General features: G+C 42.5%; 1 protein-coding gene across 6 annotated transcripts in view; it reads right to left on the bottom strand.

The window, feature by feature from the left end:
* Window positions 1-25,228, bottom strand: part of ZNF608 (zinc finger protein 608) — a 104,776-nt gene that overhangs the window by 56,479 nt on the left and 23,069 nt on the right. For 5 of the 6 annotated variants that reach the window (XM_070465094.1, XM_070465097.1, XM_070465093.1 and 2 more), the window contains one exon: window positions 1,393-1,648. The exons of the other annotated variant lie outside the window; for it this stretch is intronic. In XM_070465094.1, coding sequence (XP_070321195.1) covers window positions 1,393-1,648 — 256 coding nt within the window. The remainder of the gene's footprint in view (window positions 1-1,392; window positions 1,649-25,228) is intronic. 6 annotated transcript variants of the gene reach the window in all.

The following is a 25,228-nucleotide window of genomic DNA, read 5'->3' as shown; positions in this document are numbered from 1 at the left end:
GATGCTATCTACTACCAAATTTTCTGTCTAATGATGAAATCCATCCTACAAGAAGAGTAAATTCAATGTAATATGTAGAATCCAATTATTTTCCTTAGAAGCTTGGTTTTGCCGTTTTGAAACAGCCTGAGCTATTTTTTTGCCTTCTCACAGTTATGCTTATTTTCAGTCATTTTTACTCTCATTCCCTAGTTTGTCACCATTCTTAACTATTTTCTCCCAACCATTTCTTTCCCAACAACTACCCCCAATATATTGTCCTTTCCCATCCACTCAGCCTCTTCGGCATGTATTTTATTTCTTCTCCTTTGAGTTTCAGCCCCCAGTTCTCCCCCTTGATACAGAGGAATCCAATGATTTTACATCTCAGGTCCTTCTTGTTACCTTTATCCTTGCTCTGAACTCCTCTCCTAAAAGACAGTGATACTGATAAGGGTCATCTCCTCACTCTTGACCAATCTAGCTCAGAGGAAAAACGTTCCCCTATGTTTTTTACTTTCCATTGGTCCCCTGGTGTACCCTGGGGCATGCTTCTTCCCCACGGCAAGAAGCACTCCGCAATGGAGCAGTGGAGCTCTCTCCTTCATATTTAGTTTGTATTAATTATCTACTGGCCTCTGTCAAGGGCACTGGCCATATGAAACATGCTGTACTTGATGACCATGTACTGTGAGATGTGGCCAACCATGTCTGGATCCACTGTCAGTATGACTCATATCTGATGTGTACTTCCAGCAGGAATGAGAGATTCACCCAATCTATTTCTCTTGCATCTTGGGTCTCATGGCTAATGGACAGCACCTGCCAGAGGGCCTGCTTCTGAACTGGGGGACCAGGAAGGTGCTATGTCTCCAGCCACAGAAAAGAACTGACTGACTCAACTGCAGCTTGCACCTTGGACCTTGGCTTCATTAACTGTAAGCAACAAGTGGCCACCGTCAAATCACAGCAATGGCCCTTGCTAAATGTAGGAACACTGGCTCGATTCAGAAGGTAAATATAAGCCTCAACAGCACAAAAACAACCACCTCAAGACAGCTCAGTTGGCAAACCAAGAACAAAATGAATTTGAGATCTGTTGCCCGTTCTAATATCCATGATAGCTCCTAGGAGAAAAGGTAACCTTCACCCTGCTTCTCAGAGTCCTTCCAAGTTAAAGCACTTAAAGTGGAGAACCACTTAGATAGACACCAGACTGCTCCTGAATGAAAGGAAAAGCAGCCACGAACAAAAACAGAAACACGGCTCTTATTTCAACAAAAATCAAGAGCGCATCAAAACCACTTTTCTTTCCTCTCTGAATACCACAAAGCAAATCCCCATTACAGGTAGACACAGAGACATCACCGGGAAGAGGACATGAGGGAATAGATAAGAATAAATTGTATTTACCTTCTTCCGTTTCATGCCACACGATCCCTTCCAAATTCACACTGGTTCCGGGTTCACAGGGCCCGAGACACTCTGGCTCTGTCACTACGCCAACTTCACACGTATTGACACCCACGGAACGAGTCCGAACCAAAAGCTGTTCAACCGGTGCTGCAATATTGGATGAAGATGGGGGAAAGTAGGAGGGCAGAAGCTGAGGCGTGAGACTGCTGGCAATCGGCGGCGGAGGTGCTGGCACTGTAAACAGGGGGTCAACCTGAAAGACAGACAGGCTTACTGCAGCGGCGCTACGTGCTTGGAGCTCTTTTCAATGCAATCTGTTTACATCACTTCCAGAATACATCACCATTCCAAATTCTATTTGCAATTATAATATGCTTTGAGTGTGCTTTTCATGGTGCCAACATACAAAGTAGAAGAGAAATAAGCATTTTCGTTGTTCATGACACAGTAAACATTGGAGCTCTAGCTTCTTGGGTCACAGACAGGCCTTTGGGGTCCTTACAAATTCACCAATTGACAAGCTTTAGCCTCAAGAGATATGAAGGAAATACGCTTTGCAAAATGAAGACTATTTCCCACTTGTCATGAAACTGTATTTTCAACATAACAACATTTTCCAAAGGAGAAACTCCAATAAATATCCATATAGGCATCACTGGACATTTAGGCATAAGAGATAGATTTAAATTGTTTTCTAAGTACTTTATAAACCATAATGAATTCAATCACTACTAAAACAGATTAACTTACTCTGCCAAACATATAAAATCATAAACTTGATTACACACACAGAAACACAGAAACTGGATATTATTAGCATGTATTAGGCATCAACTTTTAACTAAGTGTTCTACGGCAAAGTTTGACAGCGTTCATAGAAATGGAGAAATACCCATAAATGCATGTGCTCAACAGAATCTGAGCTCCTCCATGCACAAGTCCTTTAGTGCTTCAACCTGTAAAGATCCCTGATGATTTTGATCAGGACTTAGCAACTCTATGTTCAGGAAAGAGAAATGTCAGCCAAAACGAGACCCTGTGGTGCAACTGCTCCCTTGCACCCCAATCCTGAGGACAATGGCAAAGGTGTTCTTCACCATAAAAAATGTAGGAGTCAGGCCACTAATGAAACCAAAAGCTACATGTGTACTAGGTAGGTAGGTCGCCAACAGACTCATCCATTCCTTCCACCCATTGTAACAACTGTTGTGACTGCCACAGAAAAGCTCTGGCCCTGCTGACAGGTTGTCACACGTGAAAGAGCCAAACGCACAACATCTCTGCACAGGATTCCAGATCACCTGTGTCCTCAGGCCGCATAGAGACGCCACTGACAGACAAGAGATGATTATATGTCTTATCAGTTGGACTGACACGAGAGATGTGTAAAAAGGATACAGAGAAAGCTCTTCTGGTAAAATCCCATCTTAGTCTGTTCATAGATTCTCAGTTAACATTTGTAAGAAATCAACATTTTATACAGACATAATAGTGCATAGTCTTTGTTCTTTTTTAAAAACACACACACACACAGAGTGTTTTTCAAGAGAAGTCATATGAGGAAGTGTGCTCCTTCAACAGCTGAAGCAGTCATCTGTGTGGGCTTCTTGTTCACATGACTGGAGGAACCATTTCTACAGTTTGCATTTCACTAAAATGATACAGCGACGTTCACTTGCCTGAGTGATCCAAGATGCGACAGAACAGCCCTTCATCCAACTGCACGCTAAGGAAAGTTAATTTCCTGCTCTCCAAGCTGCCATAAAACTCCTTTTGCTCCATGCTTTTTATTGTTCTTCATTCTTGATCACAGAGCCCGAGAAAGGAAAGCATTTAACAGCCCCAAGCCCCAGATCTGGTGATTTATGCTTTCGTGTAAATGCAGCTTAATGTGGATCAAAGTTCGCACTGATAGTTTCTATTTTAAAACTGAGCTGACAAATGAAGAAAGGGGTTCAGAGGAAGAAAATTTAAGGGGGGTGGGGGAAGCCAGTGCAACCTTGTAGTCTTTATTACAACTAAAGGATTGCATGAGACTGAAGTCACTTTCTAGAATTTAAAAGAAGGAAAAAAAAAAAAGACCAAAGAAAATTATTAACCAGTTACTGCACATTTTTTTGTGTGATTCCCAACAAACTCTTAATTTGTATAGCTAGTTGTAAATTGACTGTAATTTGGTGCGACACATATAAACTGAAAAAACAAAATGGAACAACATCCTCAAAATAGTCTTCCTATCCTTGATCGACAGCATACATTAATTCTAAAAGGACAAATACAGCTTCAGTTAGATAAACAAGGTTGAATAAAATAAGAGGTGAGGTGTCTCGGACAGTACCAACTCTCTAATTTTGAAGCTTAGGATGCGCGGAAAAACATGTACAAAAGAAGTTGTAGGGATTGGGTGAGTGGGCAACAAGACTTTGGCCCCACTCCCACGCTAAGTAAGCCTGTGACTTTAAGGCCATTTAACCTCACTGAGGCCCATGTTCTTCAACTGGAAAATGTATTTTCTTGCCTTCTAATAATGATGATGAATCCTATCACAACACAATTTCTAGATTAAGTCTCTACTTCAATATAACTCTGCTTATGAATATATTTGCATGGAGATACATACATACTCACATACTCTTTAGGGTATTTATGTAATTCCAAAGATGAAGCATCTAAAGAATCTAGATGGCTTGATGGGAGAGGCCACGGTATCCTAGGCCTACTGGCAAGTTAACTGTGTTTATTTCCATTAACACAATTCAAAAGCAATGAAAAGAGTTCAGCTGATGATACCTTGGAGCCCTGTGCACACTTGTTTTAAAATGAGAAAACTAAGATTCAGAGACATTTGACTATAAATATGAACATAATCATAAAAGTCCCCCAATGTAATAACAGTCTAAAACTCTTAAACTTGACAGGAAAACTCAACAGGTTATATGGTTTTATAGGTTAAGCTCTTTGACTTACACAAGTGAATTTCTCTTAGTTTTCCCACTGAACTCGCTTTCTCAATGCAGCTCAAAACCCCCATTCCCTTAGGTCTCGATTATCATTATGAGAGTAGAAAAGCAAACTTTTCTCCCTTGAGAGTTCAGGATCTGGAGTGGAAAACAAAGGCCATCCATGAGGCATACTGAGGGCCCTGTTCTCCCAGAGCTTACCAGCTGTAAAGGGGGTAGGGAATTACAGCCACTCTCAGAGGAGTTTTAGTTGGCAGGTATGCCAGTTTTAAAAACATTTTCTTTCTTTTTTTTTTTTTTTTGGCCAACACAAAAAATTAGGGAAAGGTCTGAATTTCCACTCTCTTGTACGTAATAATTGGACCATGCACTATGCTGGGCCCGCATTGCTCGTGGCATCAGGGCTGAGCTTCTCTCAGCCTGCAGTGACCTGCCCAGGCATAAGCCGCTGAGTTTGCATTTCCAGCTTTTTGAGACAACCACAGAATGTTCTAGCTAGGAGGTCATCTAAGCCAGCGTACTCATTCTAGAGAAAACCAGGGCCCGTATCTGTGCAAGGGCAATAATTTATCTCTAGTGGCAGCCCAGGTGACCATAGACGAGCAGCATCCTCTAAGCAGGACCTTTATAAAGGAGGTTCAACATACACCGGGAGGTGAAAGAGGCATGGGGGAAATAATTTAGAGTTTGGTCATTTCTTTGCACTAGTGAACACCCCCAGTGGGACGTGTTCTCCCAAAAAAGGAATTGGTTCTTGTGTATTTCATGGTGTCTAATACACAGCCATGTGAGGCTACACACAGGCAGGGTTTTGAAAGTTGTTTTTGCCTTATACAAAAGGTCAACTTTCACTGTCCCCTGACTTCTCAGGTCATTCACTCCTACACTGAAACACAATTTCTTCACCCAGTGAGGCTCTTTAAGAGCAGCAACAGTTCCTACGAGAGTGTCTGGAAAGGAGGCAATGTACACTTGGACTTGGGTAATGACAAACCTCAGGCTGTTCTGGGTTCACATTCTGATCCTGGAGGTACTTGCTTGTGTGGGATTCTGAGCAAATGACCTTGCTATTCTAGGGTTCAGTGTCCGGATCTAAGAAATGGGAGTACGAATAATGATTATCCACACAGGGTCGCAGTGAAGACTCAATGAGATAACTCATGCCCAGTGAAAGCTTGGCATGGCGCTTAGCTCAGTAAACAACGGCTTAGGAAAAGAAAAAAAAAGTCCCTGGTCTGATATTACAGTTCTCTAACCCTGCATGCACTCTTACAAAGCTCCTTTTTATATCCTACTATGTTTAACATAAATCTATAATCCTCTCCAAATGCATGGTTAAGTGTGGTTAAAGTGTGTTAAAAGTATAAGAAAAAGGGCTTAACCCTGAGAAGCTCAGCCTGAGGAAATACTGCTCCTTTCACGCACTGGCATCTGGCAGTCGTCCACCGGCTTAATCCAGCCCCGTTTTACAGCAGGCCCTGATGAGTCCTCCACTTCTGCAGAATCTCCTTCCACTCATCTCTTGCTGGACCTCTTTTTTTGTGTGTGCTATGCTCCCCTCAAAGTTTCCTTTTATTCACCTCAAATTGATCACATGTCCACCCAATAAATAATCACTAACGCACCTGCTATGTGCCAGGTGCCACTAGCAAAAGAGTGGGCAAGACTGCAGCAACAATCGAATGGTCATACAAATCCAGCAAAATTGCAAGTGTCGCTGCGGCACTTCGCATAAGGGGCTATCCAGGGTGACCTGAGTGTGCAAACCAGCATGTAGAAGACAGTGCGGGGCAGAGATCAGCCTCTGTAGCTGGAGTCCATGTCAACCTTTAGCAACAGAACCCTGGGCAAGTGGCCTGATCTTTCTGGGACTCAGTAGTTTCATCTGTAAAATGGAAACACCACCTGAGTACTAAGGTGACTAGCACCCAAGATCACACATAACGACATTAGCCCAGGGCATGCGATACGGAATAGCCCTCAATAAATAAATGCCACTGCCATCATCAATATGATTATTATTATTATCACAAACATACCTGAGACCTGAACTGAAAAGAAAATGCTAGGTGGTTCAGCCCTTTAAAAGTCAAATGCTAGGATTTGCTACTCAGAGTAGCAGTTATATATACCTTTCGGGAGGGACATACCCTAAAAGAGTATTCCTACCATCTTCCATTTAAAAATTGATAGGGAATTATTAGTCAAACGATACCAATGGAATAAAAGAGGAGGAGGGAGAACTGGCCGGTTTTAGCAATGGTTCCTTTGTCAAAGCTCTTTTCTGTTATCCTGACGGAATACTGACGGGACACTGATGTAATCTACTAGAGCCTGAAAGAGGAAAGCAGCCATCTCCACTGGAAGAAAAAAAAAGACCCATAAGTCTAACAGCTGGTGGTGGCAGCCTGTCAAACTGAGGAAAGTTAATGTCAAGAACAGACGCGCGGCAGTCTCTCACTGTTATTTTTGCATGATTATTCCCAGGTGTTGGTGCACATTGAGCAGTAGCCTGGCTATTTATTACTCGAGAGAGCCTCAGTGCATGGGAGTGGGGGAGTAGAGAGGGGAGAGAGAGGCGGGGAAGAAAAGGTTATTTACACAGATAGCGGCACTTAGGGTGAGTAATCAGAGGACCAGGGGGGGGAAAGAGTCTGCAGAGAGATCCTGGCAATATTTTCTCTGTTCACCTTATTTCAAGAGCTTCGTGAGTGCTGACGAGCAAGGAAGGCTCCAATGCTGGGGCGTGGCGGGCAGCAGCTCTTCACCACTCGGGCACGAACTGTGGCCACTGCTGATGGTTTCCAGCAGCTGGAAACTGACAAGTGAGCAGAGGCCGCCTGGGCAGGGCTGAGCCGACAAAGGGACGGTCAGGTTGGCTCTACTGCGGGGATGGTGAGCACCGCCAGGCAGATGGGAAGTTCACCACCAGGAAACAGGCAAGCCTCAAGGAAAGATTCCTTCCCTCGCCCCGGGGCAGGTCTGAACCTTCACTGGGGAACTTGCCTGGGTTTCTTCCATCTGTTGCCACAAATCTCCATGCTCATCTTGCTCTTAACCCCTCGATCCTGGGATTCTCGGGTCGCCAACAACCAGAGTGGGAATGGTGTTTTATTTTGTTCAGAGTCAATATTTTTACATTCTGTGAGCACACCGGGGCACACTTACTTAATGCTCACGTTTTCTCCATATCCTGGTATTTGGCTGTTTTATGAGATTGCCCACAGTCACCTCTTTAATTTAAAAAGCATTAGACAGAGACGGCACTCCATGTAAGGGAAATCACAGCTCTTTAAAGGTGACCACTGGCGCAGTCCATCACTTTGCATTTTAACTACCCTTTCTGCCAGACATCGTTGCTTCATTAGTAAAGCAAGGGAAGCTTAAAAAATGGTTTCCTTAAGCACCGATCTTTTCCCCAAAACGATTCGTCAAGGGTGAATTTTCATCCTTGTAGGACAAAATTGGAACAACTGCATTTCAGTATTCCTAATTCTGTCTTTCCTACATGTAGTGCAGGCTTTTCCTTCCAGAAACCGTGATCAGGGCAAAGTAAGCTCTACAGCTTGCCGCCAAACAACAGGGGCAAACTCCATCTAAGGGCCTACTGTACACCAGGCCCCAGATGTTTTCTATCTCCTCTGACACTCATAACATCCCCATTTTATAGAAACAGAAACTGAAGATCTCAGCGAATGAGCTTCTTACCCAGAGAGCTGAAATTCAAAGCCAAACCTCTCTGACTTCAAAGTCTGTGGGCTTTCTTGTAAAACTAGGAACAATATCAGTCACCCCTGTTTAACACTTATTACACAGGAGGGCTAATACTGTGTATTCCCTCATTCAGTCTTCACAAGGTTGTGACTGAGAGTGCTTAACAGATGAGGAATAAGGAACTTTAAACTGAAAAGGTCACTTAAGGTCAGTGGCTGAGCCAGAATCTGAACTCACATTGATCAAACAGCAAAAGAAACTCTTCTCAACGTAAAAGAGAGCAAGAGGTAGAAAGAGACCTACCTCCCCGGGTAATTTCTGACCCTTTTCTGCATGTTAGAAGCCATGCATCTGATTATTTTCTCAACTCCTAGTTCAGGATGGCGCATCTTGGTGTGCCTGAGCAAATAGCGCAATTCCTTCAGAAGCCTCAACCACAAAACCTTGCAGAGACCATAGCTCAGGTTTTGTTTTGCGTTGTTATTGTTTTAAATCATCTGACTCCAAAAGCAAGAGCTATGTTCAATGACTGGGAATCGCCCTATTATTTTCACTTTCTCATTCCTAGGCATAAAGACCAGAGACCAAATCGAAAGCCAAAGTTCTAGCTGAACAGGTAGGTAGGGCTCAGCCTCAGGATGGACCAGGGCTCCAGTTCCAAGGCCAGTGGGGTCAAGATGGATGCTTCCGTCTCCAACCAGGACTCCAGCCCTGCTGAAGTCACAGAATGCCAGCCCAGGGTCTCTGTGACGCTGCGTGGGGATGGAGGTCAAGGGAAGGTCACTGACTGTTAAGTGTATTATTCAAGGAGCAACTCCATGTGTGGGTCACAAAGCAGGGGCACAGACAGGCCAGCCACAGGCGTAAACTATACTTTAAACAACAGTGATGACTTTTAACTTCATGCTCTAGCCGTGACAATTTTTCAAAGCAAAAGACAAGGCACTGAGTATGGAAAGACAGCGTAGAATTAAACTACCCTGGACCTGGTGTCTTAAGCTTTCTGGTTGTTTTGAAGCCAAACCAAAATCTCCCCTAGAAGGCCCTCCCCCAGCTGTGCCAGTTTCCCTGCGAAAATGAAGCCGGTGGAGGTAGAAAAAGAGACATAGGGACTCAGCCGTGGGGACGTGCCACCAACCACAACAGTTGTTACACACTCAGCCTCATCTGTGTTCTTTGTCGGGGGAGGGGAGAGAACCAATCCTGTCTTATTCCTGAGCCACAGATTCTTCATCTGTTTTAAAAGTGTCGGTGACACTACTCAGCAACCTAAGCACGTTTTAAATAGCAGTAAATGACCAGTGTTTTTCTATCTTGTGCATAAGGCTTCTCTGATTTCCTCTCATCCTGCCTACTTCCAAGGGCACCTTAAAAAACAAAATTAAGCCACACAAAGAAAGGAGGTAGTGATAAAAGTACTTTAAAAAAAAAAAAAGTCTTCTTGGATTAATCCTTTTCCCTTTATTTTGTACAAAACTAAACCCCTGTGTATACCTCAGATATGCAGATGACACCACCCTTATGGCAGAAAGCGAAGAACTAAAGAGCCTCCTGAAGAAAGTGAAAGAGGAGAGTGAAAAAGTTGGCTTAAAACTCAACATTCAGAAACCGAAGATCATAGCATCCGGTCCCATCACTTCATGGCAAATAAATGGGGAAACAGTGGAAATAGTGGCTGACTTTATTTTGGGGGGGCTCCAGAAATCACTGCAGATATGAAATTAAAAGATGCTTGCTCCTTGGAAGAAAAGTTATGAGCAACCTAGACAGCATATTAAAAAGCAGAGACATTACTTTGCCAACAAGAGTTCATCTAGTTAAAGGTATAGTTTTGCCAGTAGTCATGTATGGATGTGAGTACTGGACTATAAAGAAAGCTGAGCGCCAAAGAATTGATGCTTTTGAACTGTGGTGTTGGAGAAGACTCTTGAGAGTCCCTTGCACTGCAAGGAGACCCAACCAGTCAATCCTAAAGGAAATCGGTCCTGAATATTCATTGGAAGGACTGATGCTGAAGCTGAAACTCCAACACTCTGGCCACCTGACGAGAAGAACTGACTCATTTGAAAAGACCCTGATGCTGGGAAAGACTGAAGGCAGGAGAAGGGGATGACAGAGGATGAGATGGTTGGATGGCATCACCGACTCAATGGACACAAGTTTGTGTAAGCTTCGGGGGTTGGTGATGGACAAGGAAGCCTGGCATGCTGCAGTCCATGGGGTCACAAAGAGTCGGACATGACTCAGCAACTGAACTGAACTGAAACCCCTGTAAAGTTCCACATCAATCCCATTTCTTGCAATTAGATCAGGCCCTTGGTCCTGAAGAGTGGAATTTTTAAAAAAGAAGCCCAGAGGTAAAACTCTGGATTTTGCTTCACGTGGGTGCACCTGCATCAGCGAGCAAATCAATTTCAAAACCCCTGATTATTGAGTATCTCCACAGATAACTGGCCATTAAAGCATTGCCTGTCTTCACATGACCCCAATTTCTCCTTGAAATTAGTAAAAGGTTCAAGGTCTCTAATCCTCAACTATCTCAGGACACAGACATGATTCAATGAAGGGAGAAAGGAGGGGAATTGAAAGAAAGAAAAGCCTGTTGGGGGTAGGGGGGTGGCGATAATCACCTTATTCCTAATCCTCTAACCAACAGCACTCCTTTATAGTAGAAAATCTCACCTGCAACCACCGAAACATAGTCTTTTCAAGGAATATTTTGGACATTTAAACTATAAACACAATACATGCTGGTCATAACAAGTTCAACGGCAAGCAGTCAAACCTTATGAGAACTAAGATGCTTCATGGAAAGAGTCAAACCCCCTTTCCACAGCAGGGTGGGCCAGTTGTCACTTCTTGCCCCACATACTGTTTTGGTTCCATTCCCTCCCTGAAAAAACTAAAGACTACTCACATAAATTCAGGTCTAGGACACTCAGCATCAACCTCTTATCTCCCATCCTTCCTTTCATAACTCCCAAACACTGATTCAAAGGAGCGATCACTCTCTTAACGCAAGCTTTAAAATTTTAATTTCGTATCAGATCAAACTCAGTAAAGCTCTCCATAGCTCATCACAGAGATGGACAGTTACAGACAAAAAGAAATCATGCCGCTCCCCAGCCATCTTCATACCCATCTTTAAGGACACCTTGCAGACATTTTTTTTTTAACATCCATTCTTATCTTGGCTCTATGGAAAGGCAAGAGTGGCCTTTCTCATCTGATTCTGTAGACTAAAGAAACCAAATTCTTAAGAGGTAAGTGGCTCAGCGGTAAAGAATTTGCCCATCAGTGCAGGAGATATGGGTTTGATCCCTGGGTCGGGAAGATGCCCTGAAGGAGGAAATGGCAACCTGCTCCAGTATTCTTGCCAGGAAAATTCCATGGGCAGAGAAGTCTGGCGGGCCACAGTCCATGGGGGCCACAAAGATTCAGACCCAACGGAACGCAACAGCACCCAGCAAGGTCAGGAGCCAAACGAGGCCACAGGCTGTCCCAGTGAGGGGACAAGCTCTGTACCGTAACTCAAACTTTCAAAGTTCTCTTCTCACAGAACCTTCCCCACCCTCACAAAGGAGTTTCCCACAGGCCCAGAACTCTGTTTTCCCTCCTGAGAACAGAGCAGACTTTAAAAGCCCAACAGGTCATTCTCCAGGGATAGCCTCTCTTCTAACAGTTTCCTACGTATGCATCCTTCTAGAAATTTAATCCATATAAAAAAATGCAGGGTGATGGGCAAGAATCAGTTTTCATTTTATAGCCTCTGTGTTTGCATGAATCTTAGCATGAACATGTACTATTTTCACAATTAAAAAAAAATTTTAATAAAAAGATGCTAAGCCATTCCATTCAGAATGGAAGGAAACAAATGCTAACGCAGGAGAGAGAGGGCCCATGGTTGAGACTATGATTTCAACTCCTTGTGCAGAGGTCCTGAAATTAACAAGCCAAGGTGGTGCTGGGACCAACTCCGTGTGCAGGGAGGTGGTGTATTGACCCTGTGCCCTCCGCTTTACAAGGGCTGCTGACTGAAGCCCCCTCACCATTGGGGAAGCTGTTTCCTCATCCAAAAAGTTTTTGCCAGGTGCTACCATTTGCATGATCCTGGAGGGCCCCTGAGGCTGCGGGGGAGAGACCAGCAGTGGCCACAGAGCAGCCTGGAGTCAGCCAGGCTCAGGACATCGTGGCGGCCACCAAGGGGTGCGTAGGGAGGGTGCAAGGTGGATCTGAAGGGACTGCGGCGTAAGGTTGGGCAAGGGTGGAGACATGGGCAGAGATGAGCCACGCTGGACAGTACCGTGAGTTAAGGAGCTTAGGGGGTGGGTCAGGAGGAAGACAGACATCAAGGCTGGAGAAACAGAGGGCTCATGAAGAGCGCAGGACAGACTAAGAACGTTGGGGGATGACTGCAAAGGTAGAAGAGCGTGCTGAGGATATTGAAGTGGGGGCATCGAGGATGGATAGTTTCTCTGGCAAAACCGAAGCTGTGGGAGAACAGATGTGAGCGGGTTGAAACTGGAGGAAGGAAGGAGGGCGGCTGAAGCCACTGGAGTCCTTCACGGAAGGGGCGGCAGATGTGGTGGGGGTGGGGGAAGAGAGGAGACTCAAATGCCAGCCCCAGGTTTCTGTGTGAGCGGGCGAGGCATCGTTCCCTGGGATGGAGAGGATGGGTGGAGGGTGGTGGGGTGATGTCGATCATGCGGAGGGACAGAATGGTGTAGAGCTCAAGAGAATTATCTAGACTAGAGAGGGGTCACCAGCAGAGAGAAAGCGGTGAAGCCAGCAGAGTGGACAAAACGGCTCAGGGAATCTGTGAGAAGTGCGAAGAGAAGGGGCAACAACATTTCTCCCTGACATCAATGTGGAGTAAGAGAGGAGGCGGCGTGGCTGCTGAGGCTGCAGCAAACCAGGAGAGAGCCGAGTGACCACAGCCAAAGGGAGAGAGGCTCCGAGGTCGCCGTGGTCTGGGAGGTCTGGTGGCTGACCGCCACAGGGCAGTCAAGGGAAGATGGACTGCGGATCTTTGGGGAGCTGGTTGAGAGGGTCCCTCCCTTCCCGCTTCCCAACACAAGAGCAAGACTGCTAGCTTTTTAAAGGCAAGCCCTGAATTTCACCCTGACAGCTACTGGCAGCCCCAGAGAGTGGCCCCTACACCCTCCAGAACCTTCTGTTTCAATCCAAGTGAAGAAATAATGACTCAACACCATGGCTGCAGCCACTTTCCCTCCATCAGATGACTTGATCCGTGAGAACCCAGAATCCCCCCTCCAAATGCCAGTTCCTGCAGCCCTTATGTGTCACCAGCAGCCAAGGTAATGAGGCCTGCACTTCAGGAGACGATCACAAAACCAGTAGTCATCTTGAATATGCTTTTTCAGACTGCCTCCACCCGATGCTACCCTACCCAGAGTGATGTCCTACATGGTCCAAGGTTCATTCCCTTAAGAATCAGTGCTGGACCCTAAATAGAGATAAACTCACTCATATTCCTTTCTATCTTCCTACACTAGTACCCTAAAATCATGTCCCCCTCATTGTCTACGTTCCTGTTCCCTGCCTGCAATCCCAATTCCCCCCCGCCCCCCCCACCCCCATCCTCCCATGTGAATGCCTTGCCTTTTCAGTCTCCAGGGAATTAGCCTCTACAAAGGGAAGAACATCAGCAGTTTACCCTGCTTAGGATGGCTTTGGTCCAGTCTAGTTCAAGGGTCAGCAAACAAAGACCAGAGGGCCAAATCTGGCCCAACTGCCACTATCTTGTACACCCCCACAAGCTAAGCACATTTTTTTACAAATGATATTTTACAATCAGTTTAATGATAGCACCCACCAACTCTGAACCCACAGTAAGTGAAATGTTATCACCACCCCCCATAAAAAGAGAATTCCATTCTTCTAATTAGTAGACCTGTATTAAAACAAAGTACACTCAGTTACTATCATTAGATTTTAATTTTTATCAACTGAAAAAAATCTGTAGAGACTGTTTACTCTCCCTGGTCATATCAGGACCTAGATCCTACCCATGATACTGCATCTGGTTCCACAAAGTTAAAATATGTACTACGGACTCTCTACAGAAAAAGTTTGCTGGTCCCTGCTCCAGTTTAATGGGAAATGCTGATCCTTTAAGTAGCTCATTTAGGTTCACCAGTGGACTCTAATGAATGTTACCAGGGAGAGGAAGAGAGGATGGGATGGGGGGTGGGGGGTGTTGAAAAAGAGCAGGAAGGAAGAGAAAAAAAGAAGCTGGGAAAAGTATAGGAATACGATGAAGTAAGCACACAGATTCATTTATGAATGAGGCAAAAAGGAAAAAAAAAATTTTAATGCACTACTACACTTAGTTCTCCCACCAAAAATCAGGAATCACAGCCCCACAAAAGAGACAGGAGGTATACTTCAATTCTAACTTAAGCAGTCATGACTTTAAAAATTCAATAAATATTTATTGAGTATCTCTCTATTATGACAGCTTGGCACTATAAGGATAACCAAGACAGCTAAGATTCCTACCTAGACAGAGCTTACACACAAGTCAAGTTTTTTTGAAATAACAACATTGTTGATAAATTACACCTCTCTATTCCTATAAGAGTGGAGGAATGTTAAAAATCCCACATAACTGTAACATGTTTTTGGTCACATTTTTAATCTTAAAGCTTAACTTCCTCTTAAATGAATGAATAAATGAAATTATCATTATCAAATACACGTGGTTGGGAGCTAGAAATGAATCCAGCAATCCCAGAAATCTGAGTTCTCTATGCAGAAGCCTAAGTAATGAATGGTTCAACTAAGACTGTCGGCTCCAGAAGCTACTTCTCACAGAGTATCACAACAGACAGGTCAATATCTCATGCCAAGCATCCCACTAACACTCTTGAACTCGGTAAGAATTTGCATATTACAGATACGTCTCTGTGTTTAACTCTCAGATCATTTACAAACTAGTAGCATCGTCTTACAATTTCACTGAACTCTGCTAAGCCTCAGTTTCCTTACCTGTAAAGTAGGAGTCATAGTATATAATGTTATCAACTTGTATTTAATATAACGGACACATGAAATGAGGTCACCCAAATCAAGCCCTTATCATCCCCATCTTGTAGTAAGCCCACACACAGAGTGAGTGGTCCCTGTCATCCTCACACACAGTTTCCATCAAAACCTCAAAAGCAATGTTTTCAGGACTTGTTCAATGTGTCACATGCCTCAACCAACACATTAAAAACCTGCTCCTATGGTTTCTGGAAACCAAAGGATGGTCTTTCAAATAAAATGAAAAACTTCAAAACATCTGGAGATAAATCTATAGTTGAACATTTATCGTTACTTAGAATCAGGTATATGATTTGATTTTATTGGGGAGGAACAACGATTTTTCCTCTTCCAGAAACTGGTGTCCTGGGAGGAATCTTAAGTCTAATAATGAAATCAGGATCAGTATTCACAAAATGGCATTAAGAATGCTTGCTTTAGCTATTTCACAGAGGGACTTCAAGAATCAAAATAAACTGAAAATGATCTCAAAAGAAAGCACACATTTAAATAAGTATGGTCATCTATGTATACTCACTAATCTAGTTTAGTTACTCTCTAGCATCAAAAAGGGAATGAAGGCTAGTGGGTCATGAGAGATAGGGTCACATCATCTGAGCATCCACCATCCGCATTTTCAGAATATTTAATTTTACTATGTGTTTTGTTTTTTCCTGTCAGACCCCGTTCTTCCCACTTCTTGGAGAAACACGGCACGTAGTGCATCTCCGCCTCCTGCGAGTCCCCAGGACACTCACGCACAGCCCACTTGCAGGCGCCACCAGCCCCGCTCCAGGACACGATTTCTCCCGGTTCTGTTCTTCACTTACTGCGTATCCCGTGCTTGATGGGAGTGTGTGAAATGCTGCTCCGACACCATTCAACTAGCATCTGCCTTTACAACGGTGCCCTTGCTTACTGCACCTGTCACATACAGCAGCAGTTTAAGGGGCTCTGCGGGACTGGAGAAACCAGGCGTTCAGGAAGCCTGAGTGCGGTTGGTAAGAGACCAGTTACATGCCTCATGAAGGCAGTCGGGAGACAGATCTGTAGGTTTGCTTTTCCACATTCTGACACCATGAGCTAATGAGAATAAGGTTTAGGGGATCTTGTTGTGCTAATGGGCTTCCCAGGCGGCTCAGTGGGTAAAGTAACTGCCTACAACGCAGGAGACCCCAGAGATACGGGTTCAATTCCTGGGTTGGGAAGATCCCCTGGAGGAGGGCATGGAAACCAACTCCAGTCTTCTTGCCTGGAGAATCCCATGGACAGAGGAGCCTGGAGGGCTATAGTCCATAGGTCACAAAGAGTCAGACACGACTGAAGCAACTGGGCACATGTGTTTTACTTCAGGATAGATTTCAGATGACTACAGGAAACTACTAAGACTAATTTTCAGAGGCAATTCACTCAATCTCATACCTATCAAATAATACCTGCTTTAAATCTTGTTCACACAGAACTGTAAGGAATCAGTTTCAAAAAAAAAAAAAAGGCACATTTTTAGTGGATATGAAGCCAGTGAATAAGAAATTCTTGTATGATGTATCCCCAAACAAATGATGGAGAACATGTACTATAACACAAGTATCAAACTATAAGCACTCTGTGGGCGATGGAGCTTTCCATATTTATATTAAAATGTATATTTCTAGTATGCTATCCCTTCATAGTACAGTAAATTTCAGTCAGTTGCTAAACACCTGCAAAGAGAGTTAGCATCAGACTAAGCTAAATTTAAATCTAGTTGATTTGAATTATGATTTAAATCATCAGTCAAGAAGAACTGGTATCTTTTTAAAATTAAAAAATGCATACTTATTTTTGCCATAATGGTAAACAACAAGCATCATAAAACTCAGAGATAACATACATATGCTACTTTTTTTAAGTTATTTAAATATATTTAAAAATCTTTTAAAATATTCTAATTATTTTAATTTTTAATATTACTATCCAGCTCCTACATATGCATACATATTTTATATGCTCAGTACCTCTTAATAGCTTTTTCACATTTTACAGCTACATTAGAAACTCTAATACTATTCCTTTACACATCAAAACTAAATGGAAGCATCCGTTTACATCACTGAACAACTATCTTTTCTAAGTTAATCATGAATTTTTTCCCATAGTGCATTAAGATTTAATAATCATAGGGAATTCTCTAGCAGCCCAGTTGTTAGGACTCTCCACTTCCACTGCAGGGGGCACAGGTTTGCTCCCTGATGAGGGAACTAAGATCCTGTATGCCATGCAAAATGCACCCCCCCCTCCAAAAAAAAGAATTAGAAAATCTCTTAATCATAACTAAAACAACTTAAATTGCTTTGTTTAACTTTTTTAAAAGGGCACTTTCCGTAAAACAGTCAACAAAAACCTGCTGTAGGGCACAGGAAATTCTATTCAATACTCTGTAATAACCTATACATGAAAAGAATCTGAAAAAGAATAGATAAATGTATAACAGAATCACTTTGCTGTATACCTGAAACACAACATAGTAAATCAACTATATTTCAATACAAAATTTAAAAAAGAAAAAGGATATTTCCTTCAACCACAAATCGTTTTAAGATAAGCAGCCTCAGCTCTTTTTAAGTACCTTTGTTCCTCAATGCTGTGCCAGCCAATGTGCTAAGTCACTTCAGTCATGTCTGACTCTCTGCGACCCCATGGACTGTAGCCTGCCAGGCTCCTCTGTCCATGGGATTCTCCAGGCAAGAATACTGGAGTGGGTTGCCACACTCTTCTCCAGGGGACCTTCCCAACCCAGGGATGGAACCCGAGTCTCCTGTGAGGAAGGCAGATTCTTGACTGCTGACAAAAGTGAGGACTCAAGTGAGAAACTAGAGAAAAGTTTTATGTATATAAAAATATCAAATAGTATGTAAAAGACACATCTATCAAGCAGTTGCTTTAACCAACAACTTTAAGTATCTTTTGAATAATAACTCTGAAGCACTCTGATATCTTATGTGACTTCTGTTCTGTTTTGTTCTAATGGGATGGCGTTGGGGGAATCTGTTTTGGGTAGGCCTGGTACTGTGTGTTCTTCAGCCTTCTTATATGCTAGAATTCTGGTAACTCTTTAAACTCTAGCAATTTATTAACAAAACCTCTACTCCCAGTTTTTGCCACATAATTTTATTCTGAATACAAATGGGATAATTTGAAAAAATATCTAGCCTCCTGACACACCATAACCGATATAAATGTCTCTCAAAAGCAATGTGGTTTTTAAAACCAGTTTTTAAAAATCCAGTTCTTAAAATCACAATTATAAATACTCCTTTCAAATCTAATAATTGCTCTCAAAACTTAAGTGAAGATTAATTAACTAATGTTTTAGCAAAAAGACTTTAAGGGGCTCTGGAATAACTCAGCCCCCCAAGGATATGCAAAACAACGGTAGAAATTAGTCTTTCTCTCTCTCTCTCTCTTTTTTTTTAGTTTCACAGGTGAGCAAAGTTAGCTCAAGGACATAGGAGTTTATAGCAAAATAAGGGTCCAAGTCTCAGCAGAGGTTCCCAATCTAAGCACCATGTATGTGCAACGTGCAACCCGGTTTCATCTCAGCAGAGTCCAGAAAGGGGGCTTTGGGAGTGTATGTGGCCAGTGAATGTCTCCATACAGGCAGTGAAGGACAACAGATGGGACTCCTGTGGCTGTTGCCTCTTCCTCTCGTAAACCTTCTTGCTTTCTTGTGCCCTTGTGCAGAGCGGAGTCATACTGCAAGGCATGGGGTTAACACACATAGTGACACTGAAGCCTTGCAGTTCTAGAGAGCCAACCCCAGCCATGTCACAGTTTGAGACAGGCCCATATGCTGAAGACTTCCTCCCCAGCACCCCTTCCCGTCTTTCAGAGTGCTCCGAGTGGCGTGGCCCCAATCCATGCACCTATGCGTTGAGTATCCAAGGCAAAAACACAACCTGGGACCCCCAACCTGTACCTCTTCCCGCCGAGAGCAGGTAATCCTTCTCTGCCTATCGTTCTCCAAGTGCCTGGTTAGAGGAACAAACACGTGCTCTTTCAAGTGCGTTAGGAAGTCTAATATTTTGTCAAACAGAAATGAAAAATAAACCTAATCTAAGCTGTCACAGAATTGTGAGATGCCTCTGGCAGTTCTATCAAAGTATGGAGACACGATGGGACTCTTTGAAGAAATGAAACTGCAGTTTATCAAGTGTGATTTATAAGCAACACTGATGTAGCTGGTAGATAACACTGCTGTCTAATCATTAGTAGTCAGACAACAGCCATGTGAACACATCAATTATGGGCCACGGCCAAAAGCCCTTGAGATCTTGGAGATTAACAGCCAATCCTCTGTTTTACAAGCTCACATCAAAAAGAATATTAATAAGAGGAGGGGCAATGTGAAAGCTTGTCAGAGTAATTCAGCCACTAAAACAAGGGATTTTTTTTCCCTTCTCCTCTCTGTTGAATTGGCCCAAGAAGTAGCTGGCATCAGCTACAAGGTGCAATGCTGCCAATTTCTTGGGAAATGTTTTTCACTAACATATGGGAACTTGTAAGGGTCTGCAAAACTGCTATTTGGTGAAGAAAGACAGGCAAGACTTCATGTTCCTTTTTTAAATACTGGTATAAAACAAACAGGGTCATTATGGAATTAGTGAATTACTTTTAAATTAATATGCATGGAGAAGTAACCATCGACTTTGACTCTACCCAAACTATCAGAAATTTTGTAAAACCTCGCATCATTCTTTGACTTCCACCAGTCAACAGAATTTAATTGAGTAACGACTAGTAACTACTCTGCACATTAATAAGTTTCTTCAAATCAACATGGTTCTTTCCAAAGTAGGTCAAAAATTTAAAAATGTGTGGTCTCTTAAGTACTTAAATTCCTTCTTTCCAACTATCTCAGGAAGACAGATACAAACCCCACTGATATTTCCACAGTTAGAATTAAGCCAGCTCTCACAACCCACACATAGAAAGCATTTGCCAAAATATATGCCACAGGCACAGCATATTTTTCACTTATATTGTTGTTAACATACGCACCAGTGAGGACTGCTATTTTCTTGCAAATGATCAGGTTAAACCAAACAGCTGTTAACTAAGGGTTTAGTGGGGTTTTGCAACACAAGCCACACTACAGAATACATGGCCTGGGTTTCCCCTGCTACTGAGCGATCTGTTTGCATTTTTATTTATAAAACACTCTATATTTACAGAGAGTGTTCCTAATATTTCTTTTGCTGCTCATCATTTCAAACTCAGCATAGGGTGGTAGGAAAAATCATCAAGGGAGAAAAAAGCAGCATGGGGTTCCTATCACTTGTCAGCAGTCAAGCTGTCTGGCCCCCAAGTAAGTTACTGAACTCAAAGGCTTGCTGACAAGCAATTGTTACAGCAAAGATTCTCTACCTTGGGTTCAAAGACTTGATGGAGTCTGGGAAACCCTGTAATTACAGAAGCAAAGGTTCATGTTAGCACATAGGTGCACTTTCTCCTTCTTCTCTTTTTCCTGGGGAGAGAGTCCATAGATGTTCAATACAATCATGACCCAGAATAGACTTAAGAAGCAAGAACCAAGTGGTAAAGTCCAGGGCAAGGGCCATGCTTCTTTTTCATTACAATGCATCCTCAATACACGTTTGCGCGAGTAAAGGCATGGCATGAGTTCTAAACCTTGATGTCTTCACCTATAAAACCAAAACAGTAACAGCAACACATTCTCTGATGACCTTTGAAGGCTATCACAAAAACCTACAGTACTTCAGAAGTACTTAAACACAACTGAAAGTGTTAATGAATGAAACATTCCTTGGGCAGCCGGTTGCTAGGCTTCGTACAAAAACTAATAATTATTGATTGCATTTTTGATATTAGAAAGGAAATAGCCTTCTGAGTAAACAGTAGGAACTTCTGGGGCCCTAGGAAACTTACTGGGGCCCGGGAAGGGTAGAGGCAGGCAGGGGGCCTCAGAAGAAAGAAAAAAAAAAAAAAAACACAACTGTTCCCTGGCTTTGCTGATGCTATATTAGAAACTTACTATAAAAGATGTTTCAGTTTCAGTTATGGGCATCATCATCATCATCTTTCCTTTAACATGTAATTATGAGATTTCTTTTCTCTACCACTTTTCCAGTCAAAGCTCTCATCAGAAACTAGAATTAGTAGTAACTTAGCAGAAACTCTAGAAGAACCACAACTGTGCCCTGGCCACTCAACACAGCAAGAAGAGAAGAAAAGGTCTTTCACAAGAAACACAAGAGAGTTTCAATCTATTAAATGTATATTTGTAAGTATCTCTTTTTTTTAAAAAACATATTTTAATAATACGTTGAGTTTAATGGGCAACTTCAAGGTAAAAAACCAAACCACTGTTCTATTTAACAAGTTATGACTATGAATGACATATGATTATAGTCAATGATTATCCAGCAAAGCTGTCAGAATGGGCTGTGCTCCAAGTTCTTAGACAAACTTCATCAAAGATAAAGGGGTCAAATTTAGCCCTGAAATTCTAAGGTCTTATTACACTTCAAACTCCTGAACTGGCTTTTTTCCCCCCAAAATTAGATTAACTTGGTTTAAATAATTTTCCCAAGGTCACACCTAAGCTGTAAGTTATAATAGACACTCTCTCACTTGAATAATGACTTTTTTTTTTAGGAGTAGTCTTCTATTTTACCCCTGAGGGTTTTGTGGGTGACAAAGAAATCATCAGACAAAAATCTGCCAGCAAACAGGATGCCATTGCAATCTGTTATTCTGACACAGCATAACCCTTCTGGGTAAAGCATCTTTATCTTTGTTCTTTAAAATTCAACAGACACGCTCTAGCAGACCCAGGCAAGCAGGTGCAATAGAGCCGATTACATACAGTTGATGGTGCTTTAGAAAATTAAAAATGCTGCATAAATACAAGATACATCAAAATTCAGATAATTCCGAGCAACACTTTTGCCTGTGATCTCTGCATGGAAGAAAGACAGAAGATGTGGAGTCTCCATGGAGCTGGCTCAAGGCCCTCCTCTCTCTGCAACTCTACTAAGAGAGAAGCTAGCTCAGCATGTAGTTACTGAGCATTTCCTAGAATCAGGCACAGTGCCAGGTGCTGGGTGGCATCCATGCTCTTCAAGGCCTCGTGCTCAGGAGAAACAGAAGAGGTGCAAGTCAAATACACGTGTCTCAATGCAGCAGCTAGGAGTGGGGGGAATTACACCTCTTTTGAATCTAAAAGGACACTCAGAAAATACAGTCCAAGAAGAAACCATTAATAAGACACAGCGGTCCCAGAAGAAACTATACCCAGGGTCATAAAAGAAGTTAGTGTCAAAGCATCGAGTGGGACCCAGTCTCTCAATCCCCGTTCCTAAGCTTCTCCCCGGATCACAACCCAGGCAGGAATCAGGATCGAGGGCCTGCCACAGGGAACAGTCTACCTGAAGGCATGGGGCCAACATCAGCAGGACTCAGTGGCTATGTTCTGCTATCGTGAAGAGGGCACGATAGCAAACTGGCAATTTTCTGAAGACCAGCTGACCAGGAGAGACGACCTCCACAGATCAGTCCCATGGCAGTAAGACTCAGACTGCACGCTTCAGACACTCCTCAAAACCTATGAGGCAGTCTCCTCCTACATGTTGCTAAACCAAATGGTTATCTAAGGAAAGCCGTGGCCATCTTCACTACTTAGGCAGAGACTGTGCGGGTATGCCTTTGCTCCGGGATTCTAAGAAACACAGTAGGGGTGTTTACCAGGCTCTAAATATTACGAGGGCTGGAGCTGCAAACCATGAGTCCTTCCTGTTCCACCTGCCATGTGACCAAGTATAGTATTTAACCACCTATAATGTAAAACACTTCATGAAGCCTTATTTAAGGCAATATTGTGGTGATTTTTCTATAAAAAACCTCAAAACAGTAAGCAAAAACAGAATTTTTTTTTTTAAACAGAAAATTTTAATAACCATTCCTAATGTTTGCCTTTGAGAGAAAGAGAGAGATAAAGAAAGACACTTTCAAATAAGCTATCTGAAGCTTTTCCTAAATGCACACCAAGCAGTCTCCCTCTGTGGGTAGGGGATCTGGGACAGGGTATCCTGGAAAGGAATAAAATTAAGTACTCTTCAGGTGATTCAGATGTAAAGCTCTGATTAAGAAACAATGCTTTTGGTTACAGGATTTAGGAATTTTGGATAGTGGATCAAATATTATTTATATTCAAATGTAAACCCAAAAGCCAGTAAGATGAAAATCATGTTCACCTTTGAGTCGGAAACTATAAACACTGCCAACTACCATCAAAATGGTATAAGAAAAAAATTTTTAATAATCTTGGAGAAATATTTTTCTACACCAGTACAAAACCCAGAGTCCACAAAAGGAAATGAATTTAAATATAAACCTAACTACACAATTTAAGACATTTACACAGGAAGTTAAAAAAAAAAGGATAAACAGGATCAAAAGACAAATGAAGAAATGAGGGAAAAATTATAAGCACATGAAAAAATATTTGTAAAACACGAAGTGTATTTAACTAATAAACACTGAAATACTTGAAAGTTAGTCGGAGGTTATAAACTGCTAACATGTAGGAGATACAATCTACCCTTAAAAAGGCCTTCTCTCTGATTATCATAGATCAGAGCCAAAGAATTAAAATTCAGAACATTAAACTGTAGAAATATATGTATTTCATGTTCCACTGTTGGTGGGAATGTATCTGATGAAATCAATTTGGGGGACAATTTTGAAACACATTCAAAGTAAGATTCACAAGAGCCTTTTGTAACAGAAAAAAGATTAGAAAACACCAATGCTATTAGCAGAGGATCAGTTAAATAAATTATGGAATCTAAGGGAGCAAGGGAACATATGATTCCTAACACATACAGTGATGTGAAAAGAGCAAGGTACAGATCTGTTTCTTTACTATGCTCTGATCTTATAAGGAGATGAGATATATAAATATACATGCTTGAACATACGGAGACTATTTCAAGAAAGACATACAAAACTGTTCCAAGTAGTTGACTCTGGGGAGTAGGTCTAAGGGGGAAGTAAAACTTACTTTCCATTATATAATATTTGCATACAGCTTAACAATTTATATACTGCTTTTCAAATTTTAAGTCACATTTTAAAAGTATTTTAATGAATTCAACTAGTTTGCCAGGGTCCTAGATCAGTCTCCAGAGTAGCAGGACAGTTAAGCACCCAGGCAGCATACAAGAAGGCCAATGGGATGCAAGGGGGAAAAATTAGAATTTCTATTTATACTATGACCACTTAAAATTTCTGTTGTAATTTGAGTAATGATAAACTACTTAATCACCAGTTCAGTAGACATGAGCTTAGGCAAACTCTTGGAGATGGTGAGGGACAGGGAAACCTGGCGTGCTGCAGTCCATGGGGTGGAGGAGAGTCGGACATGACTTGGTGACTGCAGAACAAACTACTTAATACAATAGGGTACATGCATGCATGCGTGTGTGTGCGCGTGCATACACACACACAACTAGAGACATCCATTAAATATCTACCCTTTTTAATATGGTTTGAGGAAAGTACCATTTTGTTCACTCTCTGGCAAAAAAGTTTTTATGCTCTTGCACCTGAAATCAACTGATAAAAATCACACAAAATAACCCCCTCCATCTCCCTTAACCACTCAGAAACTACAATGAACTAAAAAAAAAAAAAAAAACAAAAACTACTTGAGGACTAGAGAAGGAAGCTAAGCTTAGGGTAGGTCCCAGACACGGAGACCCTTCTGCAGCCTAAGTCAGAGCCTGGCCCGCCCCTGTTCAAGCTTCTAATCCCCTCCCCATCTCTGAATCTTACTTGAATTCTTCATGGCTCCCTGGAGCCTGGCCTGACCCTTCCACTTGAATGTCACCTCCTTGCCCTCTCCCCTTTCCCTCACTCAGCTCCAACAACACACAAAACACAGCCTCTCCTCCGGGGCTTGTAGGCCGGCTGTCCCGCTGTGGCCTCCTAAGTTCTCTCCCCAGGGAGTCAAATGGCTCCTCCCCACTGGCTGGCAGGTCCCTACTCAAATGTAAACAAATGCTAACTCTCCTTTCCCCACATCCCTCTACCACCTCTTGCTTGATGTT

Source organism: Odocoileus virginianus, chromosome 3, assembly GCF_023699985.2.
Source record: "Odocoileus virginianus isolate 20LAN1187 ecotype Illinois chromosome 3, Ovbor_1.2, whole genome shotgun sequence".
NCBI classification, from domain to species: Eukaryota; Metazoa; Chordata; class Mammalia; order Artiodactyla; family Cervidae; genus Odocoileus; species Odocoileus virginianus.
This window is presented reverse-complemented; position numbering and strand designations above follow the sequence as displayed.